We start from the raw sequence: 24,313 nt of genomic DNA, 5'->3' as shown, positions 1-24,313 counted from the left end.
TATTACCGATTCTTTTTAGATGTGACATTCAACTTTAGTTGTCACGGATTTTCAACTTTCTACGACGGAACGCTATATTGATTCCTTGACAGTCAGAAGATACGTTGGTAGAAGAAGATATTATTATCTCTACAGAATGATATTGTACAGAGCAAAGGACTTGGATATGCAATCCACGCCCATGGGTATAAACGCCAATTATTTGGACATGATGGCCGACATCCACTTTTGCTCATCGGTTCTATGCCGGTTAGTGGTCATTGCTAAAGAGAAGGTTCAGTAGGAAACTTACCGATCGAAATGGAGCAGCATTCCCAGAACGGGGATCAACTGCTTCTGATAGTTTTTATCCTTCTGTTCCAAAAATTGGAGAAGGACATTTTTCAAGTACATGTAATCAATAGATGCATTGCTGGGTGGGCCGAGAGGAGTCTCGCTCTTGCTCGGAGATACGACTGGCCGACGAGAGCCAGAATCCATAGATGACCGCGAGGACTGTCGACCGGTCGGGGAGCCACGTAGGCGGACGTCCTCTCCGAGTGTCTTGTGGGATCTTCGAAGCTTCTCCAGCCGGTTGTTTGTCTCTTCCACTGAGCGACGAAGTTCTGCCTTGTCCTTCTCGAGATCACGAACTTGCTTCTCACTTTCATCGAGAGCATCGCGTAGACCAGCCATGGCCTGCCGAACCTCGGTCACTTCCTGCGATGACTTTTCAGATACTGACTCAAGCTCGTCACGACGGCGGCGCCAGTCCTTTTGAGACTGTTCAAGCTCCTCCTTGTCCTGCTCTGCCGTGCGCAGAGCACGCTCAGCTTCACGAACCTTGCCCTTGAGTTCTTCCATCTCGCGAGCACGGCGACGACCTTGGGTGCTGGCCTCATCTTCGGCACGGTCTCGTTCTTCGATAGCAGCCTCCATACGTTCCTTAAAGTCTCGCACCTTAGACTCCGAACGACCCTCAATGTCATTGAGCAGACGGCGCATGGTCTCGCCTTCGCGGGTTCGCTCGCTCAGCAGACGGTGCGCGTCAGCCAATTCTTCATCCAAGCTCTCGCATCGCTCACGGGCCTCCTTCATTTGCATTGCAACTTCCGTGGTCTGGTCTCGCATACTGTTTAACAGGCTCTGGGCGCTGCTGTGCTGAGCTGTCTTTAGCTGGATCTCATCTCGGAGGCTTGCGAGTTCTTTGTTCAACTGGGAAATCTGTTCGTCCATCTCTCGCATCTTAGCGCGGGTACTCTTCAAACCGTCTTGTGCCTTGGAGAGGTCGCCTGCAGTTTTGTCTCTGGCATTGATGGCATCTTGCTTTTTGCTCTCGGCAGAGCGCAGGTTAGATTGAGTTACACTAAGGCTCTCCTCGGCCTTCAATCGGCTGTCGGTCTCCTGTCGGATCTTCTTATTGAGGGTACCCACTTCTGCGTCACGCTCTGAGATCTTCGACTTGAAAGTCTTCAGCTCAGCACGCAGATCCTCATGCTTGCCCTCAAGGGCCTTCAAGTCGGAATTCTTGCTGGTGAGGGTTTCTTTTAGGGTCTTCAACTCTGAAGACTCAGCACGTAGGCTGCGCAGCTCGGGCTGGACCTTCTGAAGAGTTTCACGGAGGTCTGTAAGGTCTTTGAATCGAGTGGCAGCCAGCTGCTGGGCGGCGGAAAGATCTGTCTCCAGGGTAGCAGAGCGGACCTTGAGGTTATCGAATTCCTCTTTGAGTGAGGCGTGCACCTTCTCCGAGTCAGCTGAGGTCGAAGCGTTGCTGGCACGGAGTTCCGCCAATTCCTTCTCGAGCTTGCTGACAGTTTCTTCGAGTGAAGTCTTTTCTGCTGAAAGCTCCTTAATCTTGTCCTTGGCTGCCACATGCTCCTGGCCGATGTTGACAAGGTCATCGCGCAGGGACTCAATCTCCTCCTTCAAATTGTCCTCGCCTTTCAGCTTAGAACTGAGACGGTCAATGGCTGCCTCCTTTTCGGACAATTCCTGGGTGAGGGATTCAATCTTTTGCTTGAGTTCATCCAGCTCTTTGGTAGCTGGGGCAGGCGCCTCTGCGGGCGATTGCTCTGCAGGAGCTGCAGGAGCTGCATCAGCTGCATCAGCCGGCTTAGCAGGTTCCTCCGCTTTCCCACCCTTCTTCTTCTTCTTGTTCTTCTTCTTCCCTCCACTGCCGCCACCACCAGTAGCTTGAGCAGGCTGTGTCTCTCCTTCGGTGGGGGCAGGAGCAGGAGCAGGGGCAGTAGAAGTGGGCTCATCCCTGGCATCCTTGGCCGGCGCCAGGGTCTTAACAACCTCATTGAAGTCGGCAAGCTCTCCAGCGAAGACTTTCTCCCTAGCAGACACCCACGCCGTGTTCTCTTTCAAGTTCTCATCCACAAACTCAAAAATGTCTTGTAGTTTGGCAGAATGCTCGCACCTCTCGTCGACCTCAGTCTTCAGTTCCAAAACGGTAGATTCGGTGGCCTTAAGCTGAGATCGGAGACCGTCAACTAAGCCCTGAAGCACAACGAGCTTTTTCTCGTCGGATTTCTTTTCCTCCTTGGTCGTCTCCAACTCAGCAGCGAGGTCCGAATCAGGCTCAGTTCTTTCGGAGGCCTGTTTCTGAAGCTTTTCAATTTCCTCACTCTTCTCCTTAAGCTGCGACTTAAGCTTCTCAACCTCGGATGTGGTTGATTTGAGAGAGGATTCTACAGTTGCTAGCTTCGCCTTCAGGTCATCGACATCAGCCTTCTTAGAGGTTTGCAGAATTTCAATCTCAGCATCAAGATTGTCCTTGGTTTCGCGCAGTTCGACGAGCTCCCGGGTGGCTGTCTCCAGGTTCTGTACCATGCCTTCAGTCGACTCGCGGGTGACAGACATATCGCGCTTGAGTTTCTCGACTTCGGTTTTAAGGTTCTCAACCTCTTCTTGCTTCTCCTTAAGTTCGCCTTCCAAGCGGGGAACTTCATTCTCAAACGAAAAGAACTCTTCGCTGGCCTGTTCCCCGGTGCCGTCTGTCCCCTTGGTTGTCTCAGTCTGGGGTTTCTCCTTTTTAAGACCAGCAACCTCGTCCAAAGCCTCTTTGGTAGCCTGCTGCGCTGCTTCGAACTTCTTTCTGAAATCTTCTCTTTCTTCGGTGACGCGCTTCAGCTCTTCCATGACCATGTCGCTTTTCAAGGCTGATTGGTTGAGATATTCCGTGAAGGCTTTGGGTTCGCCGATCGAGGTGAGCGGGGTGTTCTCGCGCAAAGCAGCTTCAAAGGGTTCAATGGATAGGACACGGGAGTGGGCGGTGCGGTAGGCCTTGAGTAATTCTAAGATGCTCAGTTAGTCTTGTTACAGTCTGGTTAGGCAGATGCATACCATGGTATCGGGACTCCAGCTTATCAAGTCGTCGGAGTTTCGCGCGAACATCAGGTGGAAGCACGGCCGGAGTCTCCTGCCCTGTCTTGTTCTCGGGCGTCTCCGCCGGGTTGCCTTCAACCATCTCGCTCTCTCCCTCGTTAGAGGCGCTTACTTCCGAAGCAGCCTCTGGTGTATCTGCTTGGGGAGTACCGGACCTGCTGGATTCATCGTCGCCGATGGTGAATTCGGCCTCAAACTCCTTAGGGTCGGGCCCTCGAATGGGGGTGCCAGTGTTGCGTCGCGGGCGGGACCGCCGACTTGGGGACTGGTTGCGCCCAGGCGGACGGCGAGCGGAGTTGGAGCGTTCGATGTTATCTTGGGCGGACTTTTGACGTGCTTGTTCCTCTGCAATGCGAGAGTCGATGGCGTCGCGGAGCCGCTGCGATGGGTGTTAGTTAGGAAGGCGCATCATCCAAAGGGCGAATAGGTACCTGAAACATTGCCGCGGTTCTAAGAACCCAGACGACGATAGAAAGTAGAAACTCAAGACCACTGGCAAGGGTGTTTACCAAAAACAAAAAGAATAGCAGTGGGCCGCAAAGGGAAGTGAGGGGGAGCATTGGTTTCCAAGGTTGGAAGTGTGGCCAAGGCGGAATGCCATGTGGAAGGTCAGCTTCGGCTGTTCTCTTTATGTTGGGAGACTTGAATCAATGGGGCCATTATATTTTTATTGACTATTCTTTCTCAGTGTATAATTAGATCTAGTGTATTTTATTTAGCTTGTTATTCTTGTTATTCTTGGTATTCAATTTAGCCTTTAACTTGAATCTAGTCTATTAAATTGCAACGTTGCATATATATTTGCGGAACCTACCTGAAAGGATTCTTAAGAACACCCTAAATGGAGGTTCTACATTTCTAAGATTTATATATCTGAAGGAGGAATCTTTATCGCCTAGATTTGCTTTTATTTTAATTATTAATATCTATCAAATTGAAGTTGTGTTGCTACGTGTACTACACAGCGTATAAGATTGTAAACAATTACATCACTGTGGATTGGGCCTGCTATAACCGGGATATTTCGGTACAATCTTAGCATCATAGGATCATGGAATTATAAAATAAATTATAAGAATTGAAAACTAGTGTGAATGTAGAATAATAAAATAAATATTGTAAATATTATAAACATTATGATGATAGTTGGCATACGTGACAATTTTACTCCGCCTCAGTTGCAGGTGACTGGGAACTAATCCATCTCCTCACACTTCTCTATCCCACACCTATTCCACCTACAACACACAACATACACACCTCCCAGTGATGCTTCCAATCTTTAGGCCTAACGGGCCCACGGTTGGGTTCACCTCTGCATTGATCTAAGTCAATCCGAGTTAGTCTCAACCTTAGACCTGGAACGCAAAGCGGAGCTCTCCAATCTTGCATGTGCCCAGGTGGTTAACATGGCTGGCCTTGCCCCATCCCTCGCCCTCAGTCTAACGGCTCCAACTTCAACTTCTATTAATCCCCTCGCTTCCAGCGCCTATTTCTCCCAATCCCCACCATCCCCTCCAGCTCCCTCAACCATGGCGGGGTGGATCGGCTGGGTGTTTACCCTTGTATTTCACACCCTCCCAAGCGTTCTCTACTCGATAATCACATTCTCGACAATTACACTTCCCACATGGCTCTTCACGCTCTTCTCTATGAGCTTGACCTTCACCATGAATTTCACCACCATGTAGGTCTTGCTCTTGCTCTTAACTGACTCCTTGACTCTTGCTGATCAATCATGACCCTCAGAATGTTAATCTTCCTTGTCCTGGTATCGACCGTCAGCTGGTTCATCCGTTACCGGTACCTGAATATGTACAGTCGCCTGCCCCCAGAGCCCCAACGCAAAGAAGCACAGGTCGATTTGTTCCCCGATATCCAGGAAGGGGATTCAAAACCAGGGCTTGCCAATTATCTTGATGAATTTCTCAGTGCTATCAAAGTCTTTGGCTACCTCGAACGGCCCGTCTTCCACGAGTTGACCCGGACGATGCAGACCAGGAAGCTGATTGCGGGAGAGACGCTCATGCTGGAGGAGGAGAAGGGCTTCTGCATGGTTGTGGATGGACTCGTTCAGATCTTTGTGAAATCAGCACGTGAAGGGAAGTCAGGCTCGCAAGAGAATTTCCACATGGACGATGCCTCCTCAGACGAGGAGGACCAGAATATTCACAACCGACAGGGCTATCAGCTCCTCACCGAGGTCAAGAATGGCGCTTCGATGTCGTCTTTGTTCTCTATCCTCCAGCTGTTTACCGAAGATATTGAGCTTCGTAACTCACGAAGTCACAACTCCAGTATATCCAGTCCTAGTCTTGCCCAGACTCATGTGCCTGATACCTTCGCTCTTAGTCCCGGGTCCACCGTGAGAGATGCCGCAAACTTGAAAACTGCAGCCCGTGGATCTGCCGATACATTGCCACCAGTGCCTCCGCTGAATCTCGGAGAGAGCCATGCCATGCCCCGACAGGACCCTGGCCAGACCCCGCAGTCGGAGAATAAGGAAAATGCCCAGAAAAAACGCCGCAAGTCAGTACACCCAGACATTGTAGCACGGGCTACAGTCGACACAACGATTGCTATCATCCCAGCGAGCGCATTCCGCCGCCTGACAAGAGTCTACCCACGGGCAACGTCGCACATCGTCCAGGTTATCCTGACACGTCTCCAGCGGGTCACGTTTGCCACAGCGCATTCTTATCTGGGCCTGACTAGCGAGGTTTTAGGCATAGAAAGGCAAATGTCTAAATTCACCTCTTGGGACCTTCCGAATAACCTCCGAGGAAGTGCGTTGGATCGTCTGAAGGATAAGTTCACGCGAGAGCGAGATCGATTGGGACCGGAGGAAGTTGGAAAAGGCATTGCTCTTCACAATCCTTCTGTCAGCCGTAGAGGACGCTCGAGTAGTACTCTCAGAAAGGAGGCCTTTTTACAAGCAAAGGTGGCCAGTGAGCGTCCTCTCAAACCCTTAAGCTCACAAAGACCATCATCGGCATTCATTGACAGGGACTCGGCAGGTGTCAGTCCCGGTGATCTGCTATCGACAATACAGTTGTCCCGGTTTGGACCGCGACATGATCATTTGGCACCTCGCCTCCAGACTCCCCTGACCGAGCGGGAACAACCTCAATTTGTATCCACTGCTGCAATGAATGGCCTGCCCTCCACTTTTCAGCGAAATGAGTCAGTTGATGAGGACACTATTTTCCGCGAGTCGATCTTGGATTGTATCATGAACGGCATTGGGCTTACTGAAGGCACACGCGATAATTTGCGCAAGAGCAGCCACTCTGGCGATGTGTCACCGAGACTTCTCTCCTACGATAACCGCCGCCAGAAGGCGGTGTTCTCCAATGCATTTGGTTTCATGGATCCCTACGAAGGGTCCGGTGACGGCGAATCCGAGTCCATGATGTCCTCCATGTCAGTTACGAGCGCAGGTGGAACTTCGCCTGTCCTCAACCTACGGGAAGACCTCCGTCACGATATTGAAGTAGTCTATTTTCCACAAGGCTCGGTTCTGGTAGAACAAGGTGAGCGCCATCCAGGTCTCTACTACGTCATTGATGGATTCTTGGATGTGGGTATTCCGGCGAATGAACGTGATGACACTCTTATTGGGTCCTCTCATGGATCTGCCTCGCAAGCGCAAGAGGAGCTGTTCCCGAAGCTTAGACGAACAACAACAGCATCGTCGCGCGCCCCTGGTGCAGCGAGCGGCAATGACCCCCGACGGAAGACCCAGCCCCGCAAATCGCTCTACCTGATCAAACCTGGTGGCATTCAAGGGTATGTAGGTGCTCTTGCATCGTACCGCTCGTACACCGATGTTGTGGCCAAGACGGATGTCTACGTCGGATTCCTTCCCCGGGCTTCCCTCGAGAGAATCGCAGATAGACACCCAGCTGCTCTGTTAACGCTGGCGAAGCGGTTGACAAGACTGCTACCCCGTTTGCTGCTCCACATTGATTTTGCGCTAGAGTGGGTGCAGGTTAGCGCAGGACAGGTGATTTATCACCAAGGGGATGAAAGCGATGCTATTTATCTTGTTCTGAACGGTCGTTTGAGGTCTGTCCTTGAGGGATCGAACGGTAAGATAACTGTCATTGGTGAACACGGCCAGGGTGAGAGTGTGGGTGAACTCGAGGTTATGACTGAATCTACAAGACCGTCTACCTTGCATGCTATCCGTGAAACGGAACTAGCCAAGTTCCCACGGTCCCTTTTCAATAGTCTCGCCCAGGAACATCCTGGAATTACCATTCAGGTCTCTAAACTTATTGCCCAACGAATGCGTGATTTAGTCGAGCATCCGCTTTCTGAAAAGGGAATTGAACAGGGACATGCTGGCGGCGTTCAGACTGCAACCTCAACAGTCAATCTTCGCACTGTGGCAATTCTTCCGGTCATGGCTGGCGTCCCGGTTGTGGAATTTGGGCATAGACTCTTGCAGGCGTTGCACCAAATTGGTGTCACCAGAGGTGTCACATCACTCAACCAAGCGACGATTTTGAACCACTTGGGTCGCCATGCCTTTAGTAAGATGGGGAAGCTTAAGCTTTCCCAATACCTGGCTGATCTTGAAGAGAAATTTGGAATGGTCTTGTACATCGCTGACACCAACGTGAACGCGCCGTGGACCCAGACTTGCATCGCGCAAGCTGATTCTATTCTGTTGGTAGGCCTCGCAGAATCTTCGCCAAGAATTGGTGAATATGAGCGGTTCCTGCTGGGTATGAAGACCACTGCTCGCAAAGAACTGGTTCTCTTGCACGCGGAGCGATACTGTTCACCTGGACTCACTCGGGAATGGCTTAAGAACCGGGTGTGGATCAACGGTGGCCATCACCACATTCAAATGGCCTTCCGCTCGACTACCGAGGCTTCGCACCCGCCGAGTAAGAAGTTCGGCACTGTGTTGAAGCAGCGCGTGCAAATCCTGCAAGCCGAAATCCAAAAGTACACGTCCCGGCGTGCACAACAAACCCCACTCTATTCCCCGCAAACCCCATTCAAGGGTGACTTCCATCGGCTGGCTCGGCGTTTGTGCGGCAAGTCTGTTGGTCTTGTACTGGGCGGAGGTGGAGCGCGTGGCATTTCGCAAGTTGGGGTCATTAAAGCGCTCGAGGAGGCTGGAATCCCCATTGATATCATCGGTGGCACCTCGATCGGTGCTTTCATTGGAGCTCTGTACGCGCGTGATGCTGATGTTGTGCCCATGTACGGGCGAGCCAAGAAGTTCTCCGGGCGTATGGGGAGTATGTGGCGGTTTGCATTGGATTTGACCTATCCTACTGTTTCCTACACCACAGGTCATGAGTTCAACCGCGGAATATTCAAGACCTTTGGAGACAGCCAAATCGAAGACTTCTGGTTGGAGTTCTACTGCAACACAACCAACATCAGCAGATCCCGAATTGAGTACCACTCGTCTGGTTACGTCTGGCGGTACGTTCGGGCCTCGATGTCATTGGCCGGCCTGATGCCTCCTATCTGTGATGAAGGTAGTATGCTCTTGGACGGTGGCTACATCGACAATCTCACTGTGGCACACATGAAAAGTCTTGGAGCGGATGTCATCTTCGCAATTGATGTTGGGTCTATCGACGACACCACGCCCCAGGGATTTGGAGACTCATTGTCAGGATTCTGGTCGGTGTTCAACCGATGGAACCCCTTCTCCTCACTCCCGAACCCACCTACACTTTCCGAAATACAAGCACGACTGGCGTATGTCTCATCCTTCGACAATCTCGAGCGCGCAAAGAACATGCCTGGCTGCTTATACATGCGTCCTCCTATCGACCCATACGGCACCCTAGAATTCGGTAAATTCGACGAAATCTACAAAGTCGGCTACGCATATGGAAAAGAATTCCTCGACCGTTTGAAGAGCGAGGGCTCACTGCCTATCCCAGAGGAAACCGAGGAAAAGCGTAAGCTGCAGCGGACTATGGCTCCTCGCCGAGCTAGTATCTAACTGTTTCAACATCATCCGTTACCTCATCAGGTCCAATGAAGCAAGGACTTGACCTTTTGGTATGCGGCGTTCAACACTGCATACGATTTGCTCTGCTTGGTGCTGACACCATTTTCTGCGCGAGATACCGATTGAGTGGCTTCTCTGATTGAACATGTACATTCAATGTATACTGTAAATAACCAGAACATAGAAACGCAGCTTTGCTGGCAGTCATATGAAATCTACTTCCAAGGTTCCTACGTAAGCTTTGCGAATCAGGCCACTTAAGTATACATGTAGCCATACCATCTTGTACATGTTTATTGAAGAAGGAGAAAGGTATCACCACGTCGAACACCCCAAGTTTCGACAATATTATGAAGTAATTAATCGATTAAGGTATTAACAAAAAGACAACACGTTGAAAAAAGGTATCCCCGCGTCTGCGATGGATGTACACAGTACTGTCCATCAGATATCAACTTCACCCTGCTCCCATCCCGGCTCATAGTCACATATCTTGCACTATAACCAGCAAGGAGAGAAAGAGGAAGAAGAATCATGATCTTTCAAACTAGCAAATCGAGGGTATTTATACCCTGCAGACCCCATACTAACAAGGCTCAGTCTGCTAACAATCAACCATCTATGGGATGGTTCAGCAGCATATGTTCAATCCCGCCGTCATCAAAGTTCAAGTTCATCATGGTAAAACCAAAAAAAAGAATCCGCAGAGTAACTAATAGTCCAAAGCGGTTTCCTAAACGTCCCAGTAAATGATATATCCACAACCATTGACCATGTCAAGAGATAGCAGTTGTATATTATCCAGGAAGGTAACCGAAATACTAATCAGACAGTTCCAGCAGGAGCTGCAGGCGCATCAAGAGGTGGACGGGTCCCAGAGTTAACTTTATCCTCCTCGGTGCGTGGGGGAATGTGAGTGTTTCCCCTGCGATAGGCCCAAAGGGCAGCGACTTCAAGGAATATGCCGAAGAAGGTGAAGATGCTGCTATGATGTTAGTTTTCACCTTTTAACAGCAGTTCGAAGAATTCAGGCCACATACAAAGCTAGGAAGATGAAAGCTTCATTGGCCCTCTTGCGCTTGCAGTTGAGGCCTGCGGGGATAGCGTGATAACACCGTCTTGTGCTGTAGTCTTGTGCCGAGAAAATAAAGGCAGTCAACCAGCTAGAATAGATGTTAGAGAATTTGATGTAGGCAATATGATGGAATGTTGACATACAGGTACGAGAATATGACGTCGATGGCGAGCACGAATCTGCCCAACGACGATGGCATAAAAGGCGAAATGAAAGCTGGGAGGAAGAAGACGACCGAGAGGACAGCCTGAGCTTATGGTTAGATCATATGGTTCTGTGATAATTCGTTAACCCAAGAAAACGCTAATAACGTACAATGACTTCCTGGTAGATGGTATGCTGGCCACGGGGACCACGGTTGATGAAGAATGAGGTCAGGCCCATGACAATGACAGCACTACCCCACTGCATGGCGCGAGTGGCCAGTTGCAGCGGACGAGCCAGGGTTGTTGAGAAGCCCATTGTGTGTAGTAGATGAACTAAGAAGTATACAAAACGTGGAAGGGGGAGTAATAAGCTCGAGTGTGACACGCCTATGTGATAATCGAGAAATAGATAGAGAAAATACAGGCAAGGAAAAAAGGAATCAACTTCCACTGCAGAAGAGCAGGGAGCAGGAATTTATATCTCGGAAACGATCATCCAAACATCACTGGTTCCATCGAACTATCATTAACAAAGCAAACAAACAAGACTAATACCAACCATGGAAGTACAATGCAACAAGATCCATTATAGTTCAGGGCCAGAGCCAGCAAGGACGAAAAAGCAAGAATTCCCCAGGTGCGTCATGATGGCCTCTGCATGAAGTCAGAACCAACCATATCTGGACCAGATCCCAATTTGGCACTGTCTACTCTTCCGCCATTGGAGTCTGTGTTTACCTTTTGATTTGTGTAGCTATTCGAACTATATTGTGCAGTAAGTTCAATTTACTTTTGTTCTATACGAGGTCAAGGAGGATTGGCATTGTCATGTTCTCGTACACAAGGATTTAGCTCAAATCGATTTCAAGTATAACGTGAAGAAAATGAATTAACGTCAAACAAAAAAAAAGCCCAGCCGGCAGCTTGCGGAAGATAATCTAACGACTGCTTAGCCTCGTGATGTGATAGTTACCAAGTGCCAATCAGAGCGAGGCCCCATATGGGTATATTGCACCACTGGTGCATGACCACCGAGAAGAACAACATGACTATACTCTGCAGCATCACCCAATAGTGGGGTTCTCCCTGCATGGGCCATGATCGACAGTGTCTTCAGCCATGTTAAAGCTTTGTTCGATGCACTCGATGTTACCTAGGGATAGTGACATTCCTTTACTCACTTGGACTTGGATCAGGGTGATTTCCGATATCCCAGACACAACTAGCTTTATTGCTTGGTGATATAAATTGTAAGAGATACTAGTGATGGCCACACCAAAGTGTTGTGTAACGGGTGTGATAGATCATATTCGTTTGTACAACATTGTTGTCCTCGACTGATCATGTTGTGGATGGACAAGTCTACAAGATTGTTCCGACACAGCCGAGAACAAAAGAGCAGAGCTGTTTCTTTTTACTGGCCGGTGGAAGTAGAAGCTATTTCATTTGGTTCATCTTGGCTACAGTTACCGTTGACCTAGAATGGGCATAACGTTACCCCAGAGACTGTGCATGTAGATGCCTCAGACCCCCAAACTTTAAACATGGCTCAGTGATAGATACAAGGAGTGTGTCTTAATCTTCTTAATCTGGGGACTGAATATTTCCGGTTGTCCTAGCGTGATTGCTCGTGCTAATCACCGGATGGTTCTCTGCTTTGGCCATTGTTTTTGAAGAGTGTGATAGGCCGGGAGATTGGAAAGGGGAAAAGAGAGAACAAGAATGGGGGAGACAGAGAGGTTGTGAGAGACATACAAGATGGTATGAAGTTTGATGAGAGTGGGATTCGTAAAGAGAAAGACGGTTGATTGCTCATTGAAGGCAAGACAGGCTCTATTAACATAGTTGTAGCTATTCATATGGAGGGCTGAACATGTCATATTTCGCTTACTACCACCAAACTCTGCAATAACATCTTTTAAGTATCAAATAAACATGCCGTATACCACGCCGGAATAAGCAGACCATTTGACTCCAGTACGCCCAAGCAGGTGTTTTCGGAACTCGCTTTTTTAACCCTCACCATGAAGCATTGCCAAGTTCATGCTCTTTGATGTATTCGCTGCCCTTCTCCAGGTACTCTTGCCGCGTGACCGAGGATCTGCCCAGATCACCACCAGATGCCCACTGTGCCGCGCCCTTCCAAGCATCGAAGACAGGGTCCGATGCCTTGCGTACATTCAGTGTAGCATCAATGGGCAGGAACCCGCGGACTTCCTTACGGAAGCGTTCATCGAAACCAGTGAACAACGTATTTCCTCCGGTCAAGAACACATCCTTCAAGAGAAGAGACTGGTCTGCTGGGTTGGAATAGCGTTGGTTAATGATATCGGCTGCGATCTCAATCAGACCAGCCTGGTCGAGGCCAGCAATGGATGGCTTGAATACAACCTCAGGCACACGGATGCGCTCCACGTTTAGGTGGAGCTGGTGTGCTTCCCGTTGGCTTTCCGGGTCGAAAGGCCAGGGCCCGCGAAGGAACGCGTGAACAAGACTTTTTGTCCAATCGGACTGTGCGGCGAAGGTGTTGTTCTCGTTGAATTCGGGATCGTACTCGAGGAGCTCCTTCTCTACAGAGTTGAGCATACCGTTGAGATCCTCCTCCTCTTCATCGTCACTGCCCTCGCCAACGGCTACGGTACGGTAAACACCCCAGTCCTCGTCATTGGCACCGAAGTCATCATCATCCCCGCCACGGCGGCGTTTCTTAGGACCGTCGGATGCTAGGTTGGCGAGCGTCTTCATACGCATCTGACTGGCCAAAGATTTGCGGTTTCCAAGATCGGCCGTGAAGCGGTCTCGGTCTTTGATTCTTTGTAGAATGCCCTGAGAGAGATTAGCACGGGATTTAAGAATATCATGTTGGGCCAACATACCTGGCGGTTGTTGCGGCGCTTTGCAATCCAGTTCTCAAAATCGTTCTCGCGCGTCTCACGGTCTAGACGCTCCTCTTCCTCAATACGAGCCTTTTCGCGCTCCTTCTCTTCCTTGGCACGCAGTCGAGCATCGACGTTGGACTTCATGAGACGTTGGTGTCGCTTTTCCTTCAACCCGGCCTCATCAAGTTGGTCGTCTGGGATATCAAGCATAGGGAATGTCATTTCCTCAGGCTGCTCCTCAGTTTCTTCAATACCTAGATCCTTGTTGCGTGAGCGTTTGATAGACTTCTCCAGCTCGCGAATCAACTTCTCAAGCGCAGCCTCGTCTTTCAAATCCTCGGCTTCCAGAACGCGACGAATCTCCTTCTTAGTCTCGTTGACTAGATTATTTTGCAGATCTTTCCAGTACTCCAGCTCTTGCTCCTTCTTCACTAGTTTCTCAAGTCGCATCTTTGCGGCTTGTTCTTGCAGGCGACGGCCACTCTCCTTCTTGCGCTCCGCAATTCGCGCGAGCTCCTCTTCAGTCTTCTCCTGCACAATATGCTCGGTGAACGGATACTGAATGACGCGGTCACGGTCCTCAAGTCCTGTCCAGTCGAGGAACCCACTCAACTCGCTATCGTAGTCTTGTGAGACGTAACAGTGCTTATGAACCATTTCCTCCATATGCGCATCCGTCAAGCGAGTCGGGAAGGTGGGGTACTTGAGCTTCATGAGTTTCATCAGGTATTCGGCGCTCTGCAGGCCACCCCAGTTGAGACGAGTGCTGTTGGAGAACATAGGTTTCGAGTTCATGACCGGAATGACATGAGTGGATGTATGCGATGAGTCCACGATCAAACCGTCCGTTCCACCATTATAGCGATAAGAGAAAAGGGAATCGACACCGTAGGCTACTGACGGCGCAGAGTAACATTCGAAGAGGATTTCATTCATCACTGAAGGAGTGTCAGCAACAACCATACTGGCCCTGGAACTGTCAGATACTTACTCTTCCTTGAATATGCCATATTGGCAATTGGCTCCGTCATCAAGATCGGGCGGCCGACACCCCCATTTGCACCGTCCACGCCTAGCTTGAGGAACAAATAGTCCAACACGCCTTCCATGACATCCCAGTTACCGACAACACTGGAACCGGGGTCGAAACCATTGCGCAGCTGTCCCCTCGTAGTCGCATCAACGTAGGCATCGTATCCGATAAACTGGCACTGGCGATTGAGCTTGCGATCACGGTATCGGCTCATGACGGGGGGTATGGCAAATCGGGGGTTTTTGTCAAAAGACCAACCGGCCTTGACGAGGTGGGAGCCTGCGCATAAACCATATGTATTAGCATGGTTGAATCGCAAACTATGTGTAATTCCTTACCATTGTCAATAACGATAGCACTAGTGTCGGGATGGGCCTGGCTTTGCTGATATCCCTCGGGCTGCGAAGGATGATAGCCCTTGAATGGAAAGTCTTGTACACCGTGGAGTTGTGGAGGCGGCTTTTGAGTTCGTTTCTCAGTGGCATTGGATGCAATGCGAGCAGGTAGGGGGGTGTGCACGGAGGTTATCGTCATGGCGGGCTGCGCTCCGGAAACCAGGAGCTATTGGGATCGGAGATCGTAGATGGCGAGTAGGGCTCACTGCATGGGAAATGAGGTTGGGATAGGAGGAAACCAGTGAACCCGTGGAAAGGGCAGCGGATTGACAAAGAGGCAAACGACACAAACGCGGTTGATGAGGTTTGGCGGAGTTGGACCGCCAAGAATGGAGGCTATCACTATCGTTTCTACGGAGCACGGAGTACAGGGATGCACCGATTACAACCATTTATATCGGCCTATTACTGAATTTAGAAGTTCATATCATTGACTAATTGCAGGCTCATCCACACATTTCATCGTTACAGGAAATTTTTCTTCTTTGGAATTCCTTAGGATGGGTCTTGGAGGTTCTCCGTGGCTAGAGGGCGTTAGTGGGTAATTTCAAGGTTGATATATGATAGTAGAGTCATGTATACCTTCAAGGTGGAAGAGAACATTAGACTGGTAGTTCTTGAACATCTGCGCGACAAGCTCAACATTCATGTTCTGGATGTTGACTTCCTATAATTGAGAGTTAATACTATGATCATATCCATGAAGGAGGCTCAAATCTACCTGGAGACCCTTGTTCATGACCATAATAGCTTCATTTAGCTTTTCCTATAGAAAAAATTAGCAAAGTAAATGTCGTAGATGTGGTTCAATCATGACATACAACATTGGTGATGATGCGAGAGAGCAGTACCGTCTGCTGATGCTCGTGGGGGCTTTCCTAGTGGCATGTCAGCATTTGGGATCTTTGAGAGCGTATCAGATCTATTGCACGGAAAAGAAACCGCATACCATGGCTTAATATTGAGAAGTGTTGTGTTGATGTCGGACGTGAAGGTGTTTATTTGGACTTAATCGGGATGAGATCACGTGTGCCTATACAGACTTCGCGGGCCGGGGTTGCTGGGTACTTGTATTGTTTTCTACGTTGGACCTGACCTTGTCTGTTTGAGATCCATCTCTTAATGCCCTATACTATATAAACAAGTGCTACCAACTCAGGAATCTAATATTGTTTGATCATACCGTCTCCATCCCTGCCTTCACACTCTCATCCACCCACACCGGCAAGCTTCGCAAGAGCTGCTTCCGCCTCAACCACGCAATTGACCAGACCGGTGGCCTGAATCATATTCAATATCATGCCTCCACCAACTCCCGCCAACGATGAAGCTCATCAGCAGCTGTTGAACACTCTAGACATTTCACACGTCCCCAAGCCCTTCCGCAACCCTCACTGGAAACCGTCCCAGCGGCGCAACAAGAATCTCAAGCAGATCATCTCAGAAGCCTCCCGGAAGGAGGCATCAGTGATGGCAACTCAAGCCAACTCCGGCGCAACTACGCCGGGTGCCTCGGGCGCTGTCACCGATGACACACAAACCCCCGCGGAAGGGGCTGCACCCAACCTGTCCCAGGCCACCCAAAACCTCTCGACCCTCGTCTTGGAGAAGAACGCCCGGGCGACGTTCCCGAGCGGACCTGCCGTCACCTACACGAACATTGAATCGGCACCATCGTTTAACCCTGCCTACCGCCATCACTACTGTGACATCACGGGCTTGAGCGGACCCTACACCGACCCCAAGACCCGGCTGCGGTATCACGACAAGGAGATCTTCAAGGTGATCCGGACTCTGGCACAGGGTGTTCCTGAAAACTACCTGGAAGCGCGTGGGGCCCACACCATTCTGAAGTAAAGGAGCGACAAGAGGCCTACTTTATTCAATTCCCAAACGAACGATCATACAAGAATGGGTATGTCATACCGGAAATAATTTGGATAGTAAGAACTCTACTAATTAATTCAACTAGACACAAATACGAATCGCCAAGAAGCGTTATGTACGACCAACACAGTCAAGCCCTTTCCACCCCACCATGCCCCTTTCGAGACAGGCTCAAGAAAACGCTCCGGCTTATTCGTGATCAATGAGTCGATCTTCGCCTTGTGCATAAGCACTCGACTATTACCGACACCCCATGGGACAGGGTACCAGTTACAGAATCCGAAGAGACTGTCGTCGCGGCGTGGCATGTAAGATTCTGCAATAGCAGGTAGCAGTATGCATGAGCTATGCTCAATATTGTGGTTCAGTCGGTATATCTCAATATCAGTAGAATTAGAACTGAAATTTGAGATCGGGAAAATCTATGCAATTGAACGATCACATCATTAATGACCTTGTTCAATTGCCAATAAATTGGAGAAGACTCTGTAAAGGAAGTGGACAGGTGGAAAGATCAGTGCGCGATATATGCACTTTGGAGTCACCGCCTGCCATTCCTGACTTGGCGCAGATTACATGGCAGAATTGTAGATTCCGACTTGTTTTCTGTTTATGTGCCTTGGGGCTTTTTGGCTACATCTTGATCTGTGTCAAGGACTTTCGAAGTGAGAATATTGTTGCAACAAGAGACTCGCTATTTCCTGCTTTGAAGAACGCCATATCTCCGCCTTGTCCTTGTCGTATCTGCCTAGCCTCTTGCCCTACCGATTCCACAACCAAAGACCACTTGTTTCTTGGACCGCAGTGATAAGTGTCGCGTGCCCTCAAACACTGGATCAAGAATATTTGCGCAACCGTCGGTCCCATATATCATCATCAACGGTCGAATTCGGAATAAACAAAGATGCCTAGCATGTGGTTAACAGAGAACCAGAGTCAGTCGCATTCTTTCTACAAGCTATGATGTTGACTGCCATCGCAGTGCATGTAAAGCAGTTGCCGAGCATAAGCTAATCTATATAACAGAGATCGGTGTGGTCTTCTGCTCAGCAGGTACAATATCGACATTCCTAAAGCATCATCAATCACTTGGACCGAGGACTAACCAATTTCGCTACTTATTAGGAGGTTTGTTCCTATTTGGAGGAGTGTTGATGTTTTTTGACCGGTCATTGTATGTCCATTCCGATATATCCCATATATTTTTTTTCTTGGAGGGAAATAATTGCTAATGCCCGTTCCACAGACTCGCTATGGGAAATGTATGCACATGCTCCAACAAAACTGTTTTACTTAACTAACAATACCAGGTCCTATTTCTTATCGGATTGACCCTCATTATTGGTGTCAAGAAAACCATGGCCTTCTTCACCCGCCCGCAAAAGCTCAAGGGTACTGCTGCTTTCGCTGCTGGTATCCTCCTTATTCTCTTCCGCTGGCCCTTGACTGGGTTCTTGATTGAACTCTATGGGTTGTTCATTCTGTTCGGCGACTTCCTTGTCACGGTCGGTCAATTTGCGGGCAACATCCCCGTGATAGGGCCGTATATCCAGCGTGGGCTGGAGGTGCTTGCTGGTGGGAGGAGCAATGCCGAGCTTCCTGTATGAGTATACACAAACAGGGACTCGGCAATGATGTTTCCTGATGGTATCCCGAACTCCAAGTCGACTTCATCTTGTACAATTACGGGATATCAGATGCACATCGCCATGTTTGGAGATGTCCAAGTATGGTGTGCTATACATGTGACACGGGATGATACGATCCACCTACGGCCTTCAGCTTTATGTAATTAATAATGACCCTTATCGATCTTCCAGCGTTAACTTAACAGCTGGTATTCAGTTAATATGCATGTTAGAATAGACAAATTACATTGTGCATCATACAATCTGGTTCGTATCCTCATACTGTGCATTGGGAACCATGTCTTGGATCGACGTGGCCCATTGAGGCAAAGAAATCCAGTCACAAAGCCAGAAAAGAAGCATAAGCGAAACAGCACGCTGGGCTCAAGAGAGAAATAGTCGCATGCTCCTTTATTTCCTATTCTTCACAAACCCCTCAACTCATCACATCATTTAGTTATCATCGCATATTTTCCAATTTACTGGGGCTTGTTGAGGTAGTCGACGAGGTTCTCGACAACGGTGGCCGCGTTGGGGGTCTGAACGCCCTCGGTGTGGTGGGCGATGATGGTGCAAGAGGAGGCACGGGCAATAATGACACCCTCCTTACCCTGTAACACAGACCAAATAGATTAGCATAGATTCAGATATGATGTATTTATAAAATTTCCGAGGTATTTGTGGGTCAGGGGGAACGGGTGTGCTTACCTTCTTGCCGTATACACTGCGCTCATCAGCCCGGATGGTGACGAACTTCTCACCGCAGACAGAGAAGCCACTGGCAAAGGCCTGGTCGCTAGAAGTGTAGGCGGTGATCAGGGAGTTAATCTCCTCCTGAGAGAGCTGTATTTCGACAAACCAATAACGTTAGCGACTGCGTCGAAGTCTGTGACCCCACCCCGCACGAGCAAAAACAATAGGCGAGCTTACCGCAAAGCCGGGCGAGCCAGCCTCAACACCGGAGAAGTCAGCGGCGAGGATACCGGCCTTGTCGAACTGACCCGAGCCCATCAGGCTGTAAGAAAGAAACTTGTCAGTATATGTATAGGGTAAACACGGTGAGATGTTTTGGTTTCGATGGGAAGAATGAGGGGCATATCAGGGGTCGAGGGGTGGTGATATGATGTACCTGGAGTCGACATAGCCTAATTTAAGGAGAAATCTCATGTTAGCGGACTCGAAAAAGCAAGGGATGAACTGTCAGTGTGCAGTCTGCAGTTCAAGATGATTCATACTTTGCCAGATTGCGGAGTGCTCGCCCATGATGACTGTAAAGAAGCTGAGAGAATAACGCTGGAGTTGATTGAGTTAGATGTCAGAGAAGAGAAGGAAGCAGAAATTTCAGCGCACACCTTTTGAATATACAGAAAAAGGAGAGCTGGGAGAGAAAGAGGAGTTAGTGGGGGGAAGAAGTTGTGGCGGTCGGGAGAGGACCCCGCCATATGACGATCCCACCGTTTGCAACTGACTTGGGATAACAAGCTTATGTTTATTGCTTGTGTCTATCTATTTGTTAATTTGATTTGAAATATACTATTCTTTTTCTTTCTACTAAGTAAGATATTATCATATCTGTGTGGGATGTGTAGTTGTGTGTATAGGATATCTGATACAATATAGTTATTCTCCAACTAGCGGTGGGAGATCCTACAATATACAAAGTAGCTTAACAACAACTTTTGGATGTGTCTATCTAAATCACATATGTCAAGGGTTATGTATGACATACATATAACATCCCGCTATCAGTCCAGTCCAGTCCAGTCAGCCCAGTCAGCTCAGTCACTTCCAAGGTTCATGTACCGTCGATCCTCACAGTTGCTGCCTGGGTGCCTTGATGCCTGAAGGCCTGAGCACCTGAGCACCTGACTTTTGGGTGCCTTGGTGCCTGAATATTTGAACTTCAAGGAGTCCTGATTTGACCGCTATTTGGAGATCCATCTTTTGTCTCGGGTAGTGTTTGGTTCACACCTTGAGACATGCCATTGGAACCAGAGATAGGCTTGGCGTCACATCGCACTGGCGACTCATAGTGCGAAGTCGGAGAATTCTTGACTTGACCGTGCACTGAATGTGGACATCCTTTCAATCAGAGCCAAATCCCCCCCTGATTAAAAGATAAAACGTATAATAACAACGCCCTGTCTCAGTTTCGGCCAGGTGAAACACGCCTCCTGCATGGCTTGGCCCTATCCAACGTGGTAGCGAGCTAATCAATCCGCGACCGCTGCGCTCATTCGTCGCACGGGAAATAAGCATCTCACACGGGCTCGATATTAGCGCTGAGACGCCCCTCGAATTCCAAAACCGAATTTCGTTGCAAGTGCTTGGGCTCCTTTCTCTCATGTTTCGTTGGTTCAGTCCCAGACTAGGTTGGCGCGTACCTCTAACAGATTTAGGATGGTGTTGAAATTAATTTGGTCTCATTTACACGGTCCGTCATTTCGATTGCTCCACTCAATTCATTTGCTTTTCATTAATATACTGGGCCATATCCTCATGTCTTGTGATTTCTTTTGATTTCTTTTGATTTTCTTGGATTTTCTTGGATTTTTGTTGGGCTTCTGGAAGGCCGTCTCTTCTTCTTAAAATCTGGGGGGCTTTTTTAATATCATTCTTTTACTTACTTTTCTACTTCTTTACACTCATTCTCTATCGCATGTGGGCTGGATTCCAATATAGTAGTACAAGATGGCAAGGGGTGTGACAGCAGTGCAGTCTCGCACGCGACCTACTAAGGATACCATCTCCTTTCCTATTTTGACCTATTCCGATGCCTTGCCACGAAACGACCTTCGCTCTCTTGAGGTCTCACAGCACCAAGCTCAACCCGCCATGGTTGGACAGTGGGACTTCAGTCAGCCCTCGACGGGAGACGGGTGGTTCAGAAAGCCACCCGCGGGCCAAGATGCATCTTTCGACTTTCGCATAACCACGCCACCAGATCAAGCCATTCAAACTACTCGATCGGGCCGCACCCAAACTGAGGAACACATGATTGGCATTGCGCTAGGCAGTCCCGGCCTGTTAACTAAAGACGAGCCTCTACCGCCACCCAGATTTGATCCATCCATCTTTGCAGAAGGCGATTCAGCCCATAAGCCCAGCAAGTGGAAGAAAATTGGTGGATTCTTCAAGGCGAAGAATGCGCTTACATCGCTCCCAGATAGCACACAAGAAAGTGAGGCCAAGCCGCAAAGCAACGACTATCAACTACCGGAGAAGCCGCAGAAAGCACGACTGAGAAAGGACTCGATTGAAGAGTGGCCGAAAATTGAAATCGATCCCAGGAACATGCCTGGCCGAAGCATCCAAGCTCCCCAGCGGAGTCGGACCCTTTCACTCGGCAGCAAGCCACCTAAGGTTACACCTACGGTTACACCAAGTGCCCAGGGCCTCCTACTGAGTGTCGATATCCCAGATGTTCAGATGGAGCGGTACAGTGTTATGTTCAGCGAGGTTGTCAAGAAGAATCAAAAGCCCTCACTGCTGGTCAGAAGGGCCAAGACATTGGACAATCTTCGCGTACCAGATGCAAATGTATGGACTTTCTTCGAGAAGAAACCAGTATGAGACTGACCGATACACTGATATAGGGCTTCATAAAACCACCCACACCACCCCCAATGCCCCAGCGCCGGGCAACATCGCCAGCGCAATCAAGCTTCACCCTATTTCCAACTTCACAGCCATCAAAAGCGGCCCAGGTGCTCAGCACACAGAATTTCTCCCGTGGACCGCTGGTGAGAGCAAACACGCTCCCTGTCCAAAGCCCATCCAAGATGCCTCCGCCACAGCTCCATCATGGCTCAAATACGGGCAGTCAATCATCGTTCGAGTCGCCAGTCATTCCGAAGCTTTTCACTGAGCTTTCCAATACTCCACGGTCCTCTAATAGTTATGACAAGCCTCTTCCTGCTATCAACCTGGAGCCACGGACTACGCCTACTCCATTAAAGAAGAGTGCTCAACCGGAAAAGAAAACTCCATCTCCGCAGAAAACCCGACCACAGCAGAGCGTCCAATCTCACAATACTGCTGCAACAACACCGGCTGCTCAACCCCAGATCCACCCACAGCAGAGAAAGGATTCGCTACCGCGATTCATAGAAAAGCAGCCTCAGATTACTTCACCACAACACAAGACCACCCAAAACCAGCCCAATCAAGCACCGAACCATCGGAGAAACAACGATTCAGTGCGGCCACGTCTCAGAGTTGAAACAGAAAGCCGACGGCAACCACCGACAAAGGGCATACTATCACCCAGTACATCAAGAGGCTCACCTTCGGCATTGAACGCGACGCAAAGCAAGATTGACCGAATCATGTCCCCATTATCCGCCTCAGCCGGTCCTAAATCCGGCGTATCACCAGCAGAGTCCACGCGCATGCCATTCGCCGATGCCGTTGAGACCCTTGATGCCGCTGAAGAGGAACATATACCCGAGCCTAGACGTCCCATCCCAAAAGTTGAAATCTCAATAGCACGCTCTGTCTCTGTCTCGCGGGCAAAGCGACAGGTTCTAGTTCCCATCGGCATGAGGGTCGATCATTTAGACCCGGAGGAGCGGGTTGTGCACAGAAGACCTATGACACCGCAGATTACAGATGCTCACCGCGGGCATCGACCTGGTGTCTCGCAGGAGTTGCGGATAGAGTGTCTGTGACATTCTACTGTGCTTTTTTTTTTTCTTCTTTCCTGTTTCTTAGCTTTTCTTTTTCTACCTGATTCCCCTTTGCCACCTCTCATATTTTTTTCCATACAGAACTTTCGTTCTCTACATATGGTCTTCATACTTATATATCATTTTAATCCATGCCTTGGATGGCTCACATTATTTATGGCCGGCGTTTTATTCTTAGTCTGCGACATCTCGCAGGCACTTGTTGTAGAACACGTAGACTAAACAGAGCACGTAGGCCTATTATTGTAAAACCTCGCTTAATCACAGCTCTAAATGATGAGATTACATCAAATAACTGCCACATCGTCAATTCTTTGTATCTTGTCCCTACCCCTGTCCCTACGCCTGTCCTTTTGAGGCATGAGTCACAGGCGATGCATCCATGTACCCTTTGTTGTCATCGGAAGCGACGACACACCCCGCTCCTGTCGAGGAGGCTACTTTTTGGAAATGGGCATTTTCTTCCACCACATTCTGCGCGGCCTGGGATTCTCCTTGTACATGACGGGTGGTCGAAGCCGGGATCGGATAGATGGTATACCGGAAGGGGAGTTCATGGGATGGTAAGAAGAACCAGTGACCACAAAGGCATGCATTATATCAACAGGGAAAGATGACTAACCAGTGAGACTAGGGCACACATGGTCAACATCGTCCGTCTACCTAGCGGCATAGAGTATTATCTGGACGCAGCGTTCGGCGGAAACGGGCCAACAAGTCCCCTGCCGCTGATCTCGGGGCAGGTAACGAAGAACCTGGGCTCGCAGGAGGTGCGACTAATTTACGACAATCTACCGAAGCAGACACGCAAAGAGCAGAAGGTATGGATATACCAATGTCGCTATGCCGCGGATAAGCCATGGAATTCGTTCACTTCGTTTGCGGAACTGGAGTTTTTCCAGGGTGATTTTGAAGTGATGAACCGGTTCACGAGTTGGGAAGCTGTGGAAAAACACAGATTCGTTGTGGTCAAGTTTATTCGAAATGGAGAAACGGCGGGACTGCCTTTGTTGGAGGGAGAGGGGTTGGAGAAGAGTGGTGATGTTTTCGTTGCTGGGAAGATTATGATGGATAACAACGTCGTCAAGTTGAATATGGGTGGGAGAACGAGGGTCATTGATTCATTTGAAACCGAGGAGGGGAGGTTTGAAGCGCTGAAGAAGTGGTTTTCTATTTATTTAGGATGACTGGGGGTCCATGTATGTATGTATTTACGCAAATCTA

General features: G+C 49.2%; 10 protein-coding genes across 10 annotated transcripts; 5 read left to right on the top strand and 5 right to left on the bottom strand.

Annotated features, from left to right (window-relative positions):
- Nucleotides 1–198: 198 nt before the first annotated feature.
- Nucleotides 199–3,929, bottom strand: PEX2_079970 (putative vesicle-mediated transport protein (Imh1); the record flags this gene model as incomplete). Its single annotated transcript, XM_016745267.1, has 4 exons — nucleotides 199–241; nucleotides 293–3,278; nucleotides 3,328–3,748; nucleotides 3,801–3,929. The coding sequence occupies 4 exons, from the start codon at nucleotides 3,927–3,929 to the stop codon at nucleotides 199–201; spliced, it is 3,579 nt and encodes a 1,192-aa protein (XP_016598185.1).
- Nucleotides 3,930–4,901: 972 nt separating this feature from the next.
- Nucleotides 4,902–9,349, top strand: nte1 (lysophospholipase; the record flags this gene model as incomplete). The annotated part of the gene is made up of 2 exons (XM_016745266.1): nucleotides 4,902–5,056; nucleotides 5,119–9,349. 2 exons carry the CDS (start codon nucleotides 4,902–4,904, stop codon nucleotides 9,347–9,349), a joined length of 4,386 nt encoding a protein of 1,461 aa, XP_016598184.1.
- Nucleotides 9,350–10,183: 834 nt separating this feature from the next.
- On the bottom strand, nucleotides 10,184–10,895 carry PEX2_079950 (MARVEL domain-containing protein; the record flags this gene model as incomplete). Its single annotated transcript, XM_016745265.1, has 4 exons — nucleotides 10,184–10,340; nucleotides 10,399–10,521; nucleotides 10,577–10,680; nucleotides 10,749–10,895. 4 exons carry the CDS (start codon nucleotides 10,893–10,895, stop codon nucleotides 10,184–10,186), a joined length of 531 nt encoding a protein of 176 aa, XP_016598183.1.
- Nucleotides 10,896–12,598: 1,703 nt separating this feature from the next.
- PEX2_079940 (actin-related protein ARP5) lies at nucleotides 12,599–15,025 on the bottom strand (the record flags this gene model as incomplete). Its single annotated transcript, XM_016745264.1, has 4 exons — nucleotides 12,599–13,405; nucleotides 13,456–14,396; nucleotides 14,450–14,770; nucleotides 14,830–15,025. The coding sequence occupies 4 exons, from the start codon at nucleotides 15,023–15,025 to the stop codon at nucleotides 12,599–12,601; spliced, it is 2,265 nt and encodes a 754-aa protein (XP_016598182.1).
- A 356-nt stretch (nucleotides 15,026–15,381) lies between these two features.
- PEX2_079930 (DASH complex subunit DAD4) lies at nucleotides 15,382–15,838 on the bottom strand (the record flags this gene model as incomplete). Its single annotated transcript, XM_016745263.1, has 5 exons — nucleotides 15,382–15,410; nucleotides 15,469–15,553; nucleotides 15,608–15,652; nucleotides 15,708–15,764; nucleotides 15,836–15,838. 5 exons carry the CDS (start codon nucleotides 15,836–15,838, stop codon nucleotides 15,382–15,384), a joined length of 219 nt encoding a protein of 72 aa, XP_016598181.1.
- A 347-nt stretch (nucleotides 15,839–16,185) lies between these two features.
- On the top strand, nucleotides 16,186–16,743 carry PEX2_079920 (uncharacterized protein; the record flags this gene model as incomplete). Its single annotated transcript, XM_016745262.1, has 1 exon — nucleotides 16,186–16,743. One exon carries the CDS (start codon nucleotides 16,186–16,188, stop codon nucleotides 16,741–16,743), a length of 558 nt encoding a protein of 185 aa, XP_016598180.1.
- Nucleotides 16,744–18,026: 1,283 nt separating this feature from the next.
- Nucleotides 18,027–18,380, top strand: PEX2_079910 (uncharacterized protein; the record flags this gene model as incomplete). Its single annotated transcript, XM_016745261.1, has 2 exons — nucleotides 18,027–18,035; nucleotides 18,084–18,380. The coding sequence occupies 2 exons, from the start codon at nucleotides 18,027–18,029 to the stop codon at nucleotides 18,378–18,380; spliced, it is 306 nt and encodes a 101-aa protein (XP_016598179.1).
- A 500-nt stretch (nucleotides 18,381–18,880) lies between these two features.
- pfy1 (profilin) lies at nucleotides 18,881–19,412 on the bottom strand (the record flags this gene model as incomplete). The annotated part of the gene is made up of 3 exons (XM_016745260.1): nucleotides 18,881–19,012; nucleotides 19,110–19,244; nucleotides 19,332–19,412. 3 exons carry the CDS (start codon nucleotides 19,410–19,412, stop codon nucleotides 18,881–18,883), a joined length of 348 nt encoding a protein of 115 aa, XP_016598178.1.
- A 1,680-nt stretch (nucleotides 19,413–21,092) lies between these two features.
- Nucleotides 21,093–23,071, top strand: PEX2_079890 (uncharacterized protein; the record flags this gene model as incomplete). Its single annotated transcript, XM_016745259.1, has 2 exons — nucleotides 21,093–21,941; nucleotides 21,998–23,071. The coding sequence occupies 2 exons, from the start codon at nucleotides 21,093–21,095 to the stop codon at nucleotides 23,069–23,071; spliced, it is 1,923 nt and encodes a 640-aa protein (XP_016598177.1).
- Nucleotides 23,072–23,449: 378 nt separating this feature from the next.
- On the top strand, nucleotides 23,450–24,276 carry PEX2_079880 (Arylamine N-acetyltransferase; the record flags this gene model as incomplete). The annotated part of the gene is made up of 2 exons (XM_016745258.1): nucleotides 23,450–23,652; nucleotides 23,724–24,276. The coding sequence occupies 2 exons, from the start codon at nucleotides 23,450–23,452 to the stop codon at nucleotides 24,274–24,276; spliced, it is 756 nt and encodes a 251-aa protein (XP_016598176.1).
- Between the last annotated feature and the right edge of the window lie 37 nt (nucleotides 24,277–24,313).

This window comes from Penicillium expansum (genome assembly GCF_000769745.1).
Source record: "Penicillium expansum strain MD-8 chromosome Unknown contig268, whole genome shotgun sequence".
Taxonomy (NCBI): domain Eukaryota; kingdom Fungi; phylum Ascomycota; class Eurotiomycetes; order Eurotiales; family Aspergillaceae; genus Penicillium; species Penicillium expansum.
Note: the sequence above shows the minus strand (reverse complement) of the source record. Positions and strands in the feature narration are given on the sequence as shown.